This window comes from Octodon degus, unplaced genomic scaffold (assembly GCF_000260255.1).
Source record: "Octodon degus isolate 3935 unplaced genomic scaffold, OctDeg1.0 scaffold00130, whole genome shotgun sequence".
Classification (NCBI taxonomy): Eukaryota; Metazoa; Chordata; class Mammalia; order Rodentia; family Octodontidae; genus Octodon; species Octodon degus.
The window spans coordinates 2,627,239-2,634,309 of NW_004524706.1; the positions used below are offsets into that span (position 1 = coordinate 2,627,239).

General features: G+C 48.0%; 1 protein-coding gene across 1 annotated transcript; it reads right to left on the reverse strand.

The window, feature by feature from the left end:
- Positions 1 to 3,908: 3,908 nt before the first annotated feature.
- On the reverse strand, positions 3,909 to 7,002 carry Tmem35b (transmembrane protein 35B). Its single transcript, XM_004641083.2, has 3 exons — positions 6,849 to 7,002; positions 5,296 to 5,476; positions 3,909 to 4,371 (listed from the first exon to the last, which is right to left on the reverse strand). Exons 1-3 carry the CDS (start codon positions 6,951 to 6,953, stop codon positions 4,172 to 4,174), a joined length of 486 nt encoding a protein of 161 aa, XP_004641140.1. The 5' UTR covers positions 6,954 to 7,002; the 3' UTR covers positions 3,909 to 4,171.
- Positions 7,003 to 7,071: the final 69 nt, after the last annotated feature.

The window sequence follows — 7,071 nt, forward strand, 5'->3', positions numbered from 1 at the left end:
ACTGGAGAGCTGATTGTGGCTCATCCACCCACAGGCCAAGCCTTGGCAAGCAGGTGCCCTCAATCCCTTGCCAACTGTGAGAGAGTTTACTCAAAGTCCTGGCTGGAGATAGGCTGCTATGGCAGCCTGGAAGAAGTGGAGAAAGTGAGGCCATGATCTCTGGGCCTCCAGGCTCTGTGTTCACGAGCTTCAACATTTTCATGCAGAGGGGCAATTCTGGAAAGCAGGGAAGGTTTAATCACAGTGAACAAGGGCCGGGGAGATGGCTCAGTAGAATAAGCGCTTGACTGGCAAACGCAAGGATCTGAGTTCAATCCCCAGTTCTGCCAAAAAAAAAAAAAACAAAAACCAAAAAACAAAACAAAAACAAACAAACAAACAAAACAATCACAGTGAACAGGTCATCCCAGGTGTCGTGGCTGGTACAATGGGAAGTGTGGGTTCTAGGCTCAATCAGCCCTTACCTTCAGACTCAGTTTTGACACACAGGTGATAAAGCTTTCCAGATCTATATCCTCATTGGGAGTAATATGGGGGAATGAAACTCCTGACCTGAAAGGTACCTGGGCCAAGTTCATGTTCTCTAAAACCAAAGAACGAATTTTAGGAACAATGGAGGTCAACAGCAGAATCTATTTATTGAGGGAAAGAAAGCTTCTGTCCAAGAGAAGGATGCAAGGGGACCTGAGTGGGTTGCCCAGGAATCTGCCTTTTCTAGGGATTTTTATAGAGTAGATCCATGAGGTGAGGCAGGTTGATCCTCCCATAGATCTATTCTGTAAAAATCCCTAGAAAAGGTGGGAAACATGGTATTCGCACATGACATGGAACAAAACTATAGTCAATAGACTATAAGCATAATTGCTGAGGTAAAATTGATTACATCCAGGACCAAATGGGGAAGAGAGTTATGTAGCAAGTGGGCATGGATACAGGAGTTTATCTGATAGCCAGTGGTGGTTAGATTAGTGACTCTTCCCGGCTTCCTCAAGGTGATAATCAATCCTGGATGCTTATCTTTAGGGAGGTGAGCATTTGTTCAGTTTTTGGTCTTTAGGTTTGGCCCACAGCAGGAGGATCCATCTACCTCACAGTAGCAAGGTATATTGTCTTCAGTGCTGTCTCCTTGAGGGCCTGGCCCTGTCTGACTGCCTATAATATTTCTATTTAATTCAGCTGCCTACAACAGTAGACCAAATTGATATTTAATTAAAGACTTTATTGAGCATCTACTAGGTTCCAGGCTTTGGAGTATTTATTGTTATGAGCCATAAAACTTATGAAGTACTAGCTCAGTGGTGCACATTTGCAACCTCAGCAAGAAGGCTGCAGCAGGAGGATCACAAGTTCAAGCTCAGTAGGGGCGACACAAAGACCTTATCTCAAAACATAACAGGGCTGGGAGCCAGGGAAATAGCTCAGTATAATAAGCACCAGCCTGGCAAGCGCACAGTCCTGAGTTCAATCCTTGGTACCACCAAAAACCCAAAACATAACAGGGATAAAGATGTAGTTTAGCAGTCATATACTTGGGTAGTAGCCCTGGGGTTTAACTGCCGGCATAGAGAGACCCAGGAAGTGGCAGATAATTGTCATCCTTCCCATCCACCCGCTCCTGCCTCACCAGTGATCCGTTTAGGAATGGAAATGTGACACCATTCTGGCCAGTGAGATAGGAAGGAAAATTTAGGCTCTTCTAGGAACTTTCCTATCTTTTCATCTTTGGATGTCATGTGCAAATATGCTGTCTGGCGCTGCTGCAGCTATTTTGCAACTCTAGAAGGATAGCCAATGAACTGAAAGCAGCAGAACAGAAAGTCAAAAGGATGGCCCTTAATGTGTTTATTAATTAGCCTCATTAGCCTGCTGAAACTGAAACTAAACTATCTCTGAACTTGAGAAAAATCTCCTTATTCTGACCACACCATGTGCACTTGCACAGTATTGATCCATCCTTCTACTAGGCAGACTGATTGTACCACTGTGGTTTCAGATACAAGGAAAAAGCCACTAAGTGTCAACAACTGTCAAGCGCACAGTCCTGAGTTCAATCCCTGGTACTGCCAAAAACCCAAAACATAACAGGGATAAAGATGTAGTTTAGCAGTTGTATACTTGGGTAGTAGCCTCATTAGCCTGCTGGTGAGGTATCAGAAGTTCACCATTAGGGACAGAGTAGGAACTGTCATTGTATCATATACATATAGGTATCTCTTACATCTGTGGACTCTCCAAAGCTATCGTCCCCACCCTGAAGGATTGATAGGCTGGTGGCTCTATACTTGCACAAATGAATGAACTTTTTTCCTTATTCTTTTCTCTTGTAGGAGGTACAGTGCTTCCCCAAAGAACTCCACTGGACTACGGTCAAGACAGTTGATGACATGGCGGTAGGCGCTGTTACGGTTTATGCCTGGATGTCCCTCCCACAAGCCTCAAGGGGTCATGGGTGACTTGTTTTCAGAGACAGCTAAACTAGAATTTGTGGTTGATTCGTGGTATGATGCTCGGATTGAAGGGGTCAGTGCTACACAGAAAAAGGCTTCCTCTACTTTCCTCTAGGTGTTGCCTTTGCTGTCTTCCACTGCCATCAACTGTTGCTCCTCTGCTGAGCCACCCTACTTTGGAACCAGCTAACCTCTCCCCCTTTAACTTTGGGTGTTGAATACCTGGTCTCAGCATCAAGAGAAAAATAAGACAGTGCCCTAACTTTGTTGTCAGCTTTCCTTTGAGAACTGCTGCACACACCCTTCTGATCGCCAAGGGCCTCTCAGAGCCTCTCAGGCCCTCAGCACTCTGTGTCATTCAGCATCCCACAGAGCTGGCTGTCCCTCCCGTCTGTGTAGAAGTCAAGGGGCACTGGATTGAGCGCCGCACCTCACCATTGTAAACTGGTGATTTCAGTTCCTGTGAGATGACTCAGTGCCTGCCTTTGTTAGTTTAGTAAACTATGAGAGATATAAAGAAACAGGAAGGAATCCCTCACATGGGTCAGAAAGGTATAGGCAGAAGCAGATATTTAAACACTGCCTTCAAATTTTTGAATTGAGTAGTTCCATGAGGTGAGGCAGGTAGATCCTCACCACATGAATCTACTCTGTAAAAATCCCTAGGAAAGGTGGAAAACATGGTTATTAGCACATGATGTGGGACAAAACTATGGTCAGCCAATAAGACTACAAGCACAATTGCTGACGTAAAATTGATTAAATCCAGGACCAAATGAGGAAGAGAGTCATGTAGCAAGTGGGCATGGATATAGGAGTTTATCTGATAGCCAGTAGTGGTTGGATTACTGACTCTTCCTTCCTTCTTCAAGGTGATAATCCTGACTGGTTAATAATCTTAAAAACAGGGCTGGGGAGATGGCTCAGTGGAATAAGCGCTTCCCTGGCAAGCGCAAGGGCCTGAGTTCAATCCCCAGTTCCACACACACACACACACACACACACACACACACACACACACAATCTTAAAAATGTGCATGCCTTTTTTTGTTTTTTTTTTTTCTCAGAACCAGGGATTGAACTTAGGCCCTTGTGCTTGCCAGGGAGGCACTTATTCTACTGAGCCATCTCCTCAGCCCCATGTGCATGCCCTTTGAATCAGCCTCTTCATTTCTAGGGAAGGCAAATACAATATGTATGCAAAGGTGATTTTTGTGAGGTTTATAATTATAGAAAATTGGAGACAACCCAAATCTTCCTATGAGAGTGAATACAACATATACCCTTAAGATGGAATGCTATATAGCCATTAACAATAAAATAAGACACAGTGGCAGAGTAACAGCCTTTAAAAAGTAGATAATAAAGTAGAATATATCATCTCATTTTCATTTAAAAATATGTTTCTATACAAAAGCATAGGATTTCAATAAACCAATAGAAACTGAAAAAAAAGCATAGGAAAGGTTGAGAGGTATAGTTACACCAAGGCATGAAACATGGTTATTTTGGGGCATTTGAATTTTGAGTGATTCAGATTTTTCCTACTTATTTTCCATTTTCACATGACATGAGGATTATTAATATGTATAACATATACCTCCAAAACAGAGTAACATAGCTACAGACAGAAATCAGGACCAGGTAGGCCAGATAATTTTTTCAACCCTGGACAACTAAGGACATAGTGGTAGTCAGGTGGGAGGCTCTGTATGTTCCTGCTGTTACAGCTGATGTGAAGAGGCTCTCTGCTCCCAGGCCTTCTTGAAGACATGTGGAACCTTCTTCCTGTGGTATCTGTGCACCTTTTTAGTGTGGGCTAAGGCCTGCCAGATATCCAGCAGCAGCAGAAACCCCAGGCAGGTGATGGCTGGAATGAAGGTGCTCAGGGACTCTTTCAGAGATGCCAAAGTGAAGATAGCTACTGGAATGGAAAGTGAGGCCCGTGAGCCTCAGCAGGATCACCACAGAGATCCAGTGACTCAAGAGTCGCAGCCTGGGCTGACCCACGCCAGCCCAAGCCTCTGGTTATACACAGAACTACCGCCCATCCCACACCAGCTGTACTCATCCTGAGCTTACAGAGAAAGCAGGACCAAGAATCAGAAGCTTCCTGAACTAAGATAGGCCCTAGCAGCGGGCAAGAAAGAAAAATGATCCAACCAAACTACGGTGGGAAGATGGGGATTTGGGAAAAAAGTTCTCCTTGATTCTTTTCCTGTTTTAGTTCTACATCTAACTGGAGGGAAAGTGGCCCCGAGATTGGTGATAGAAGTGTGGCAAAGATCTGAAAATGAAGAAAGTTCAAGAAATGGGTAAGAATGCTTGAGGGAGACAGGGTGGTAAGTAGTGACAACAATGGTGACACTGGCCAGAAGCCTGCAAATGACTGGCCACTGAAATGTCAGCTGTCTTTGCACATAAGCAGCTCCTGGGCAGAGCTTTAGGAGGGGCCCCTCTAGGGAAGCCCTCTGCCTTCTTGTTCAAGGGCCCCAGTTGGCTGCTCTCTCCTCCCACCTACAAGGCACAGAAGTGGCAGCTGCTGCTCCATCTCTCATTTCAGGAGTGGGCAGGTAGAAGAAAGAGTAGGGGCTATGAGGTTACAATACATCCTCACAATAAAATACTGCACAGCTATATAAGTGATAAAGGAGAAAGGATATTTGATGTGTGCCAGTGTGGTAGTATGTTTAGTTGCAGAAATGCCTGTTCTGGTCTGAAGAATAGAAATCAAAACAGAGCAGGAATTATTCCTGTTCCCAGAGAGAAAAGGTGACAGCAGTAAGGTGAAACAGCTAAAGCATCTTCTCCCAGGAGACCATTTCCCCAGGCCAGCTGACCCCCTTACCCATCATGAGCAGGGTCAAGAACAAGTTACTGATCTCTTGTAGCATCCGTGGGCCCACAGCCAGCAGCAACCCGGCCAGCAGCTCCAGCCAGCCCACAGCTGTTTGGTAGTTCATGGGATCAGGCTGGTAGCCGAATATCTTCAAGGGAAACACTTCAGTAAACTGCAGGAACAGGGCTTTCTAGGGGTGGCAAGGAATACCTGTCAGCCACACTGGCCAAGGATGCACTGCCCAGGGGCCCCACAGTGGTGCTGAATATCTGTCCCCTGGATTCCCCCAGAAAAGCCACTGATATTGTACATCAGGCCCAAGAGAGGAGAGGATCCCTATGGGACTGAGCACTGGAATCAGGGAACAAGCTATGCTCCACTGAGAAGGGCTGCGGGTGGTGTTGAGACAGCATGACTTCCTCATCAGACCTACCAGTAGATGACAACTCAGGCCAAATCCCACTTAGAGGGAATGAGACCTGGGCCTTCCCTTATGAATGCCGTAGAGCCTTCCTTTGAGCCTGGTATCTATTCAGTCTGCTCAGCACGGAATGTATGAAGGTGGAGCAGAGGAACTCATTGAATAGATTTTACCTTCAGCCTCCAGTGTGGCATTCTACATCTCACTACAGCAGATATAAGGGTGGTGAAAAGGGCTCAAAGTGACTTATCTTGCTGTTCAAAGGATTCATTTTGCCCTGGGTCAAATGACAAATACACCCTGACCCTCAGGGCTACCTACTCTGCACCCTAGTACTATCTGTCCTACTCAACCCTGGAAGGAAGAAACTAAGCCCTCTGGCTCTAGCCAGGTACTGCCATATACACAAGAGGGAACAGCCATACCTGTGGAAAGGGAGAGCTCTGTCATCTTGCCGTCCCAGGCCTGGGAACTCCCTTTTGGAGCTACCCCTCATGGCAAAGCCTGTACTCTAAGCACTCTGGGAAGCAGAGGAAGGAGGATGGCAAGTTTGAGCCCAGCCTAGCCGGCTTAGTGAGACCCTGTCTAAAATGTAAATAAACGCTGGGAATGCAGCTCAGTGGAAAAGACTTGGATCAGTGTTACAGGATGTTAAGGTCCGGTTCCCCATAAGAACAACAAAGTAAGCCTGGCTTCTTCGGGGAACTGGACGGATTGGTGGACAGGGAAACCTTGCCCCCTTCTGGAACCAAATAAGGGGGCTGGCCAGGACTTCCATGCTTCTCTCCCTGGCTTCCTGGGAGGACTCTGAATTCTGAGTTGGCTCCGGTTTGGGCCTACTTCCAGACCAGCTGCACGGCCCTCAGCAGAGCACTCTTCCCGCCAAATGAAATCCCCTATAAAGTTCTGCTAGACAACGTCCAAGCCCTCAGGAGCAAACAGGTGGGGCGCCCTGGGCTACTCTCCCACGGCAGGCTCCTCCCCCAGAGGCAGCCAGCCTTCCCCGCAATCTAATTGGCCTGGGGCCACCGGGGCCAGCTCCTCCCGCCTCGGAAGGCCCTGCGCGGCCCGCCAGCCCCGCAGCCGTCTGGCCTGCGCCTGAGCACTCGCGGTCCCCCGCCCGGCCCGATGTCCCGCTCACCATCTGCTCGGTCTCCGGAGCCGAGAGCTGGCAGAGCTTGGCCGCCCCGGTGAGTGCGAAAAAGCCGCCCAGCAGGACGCGCAGCGCGACGAGCACGAACGCCATGGCCGCGGGCCGCCCCGCCGAGAACCCGCCCCGCGGCCGCGTTTCCTCCCCGGTGCCGCCGCTGCCGCCGGGCCTCGCCTCCCAGGAGGGCGCGACGGGCGGGGCGCGGCGTCTCGCG

Bases quoted from the DNA above. Each gene is read 5' to 3' on its own strand.
- Tmem35b (XM_004641083.2), bottom strand. From the start codon at position 6,953: ATGGCGTTCGTGCTCGTCGCGCTGCGCGTCCTGCTGGGCGGCTTTTTC. The intron at 5,477-6,848 runs GTGAGCGGGACA...TGCCACCCCTAG, and splicing joins CTCCGGAGACCGAGCAGATG to AAAGCCCTGTTCCTGCAGTT. The intron at 4,372-5,295 runs GTAAGGGGGTCA...TTTCCATTCCAG, and splicing joins CTTGACCCTGCTCATGATGG to TAGCTATCTTCACTTTGGCA.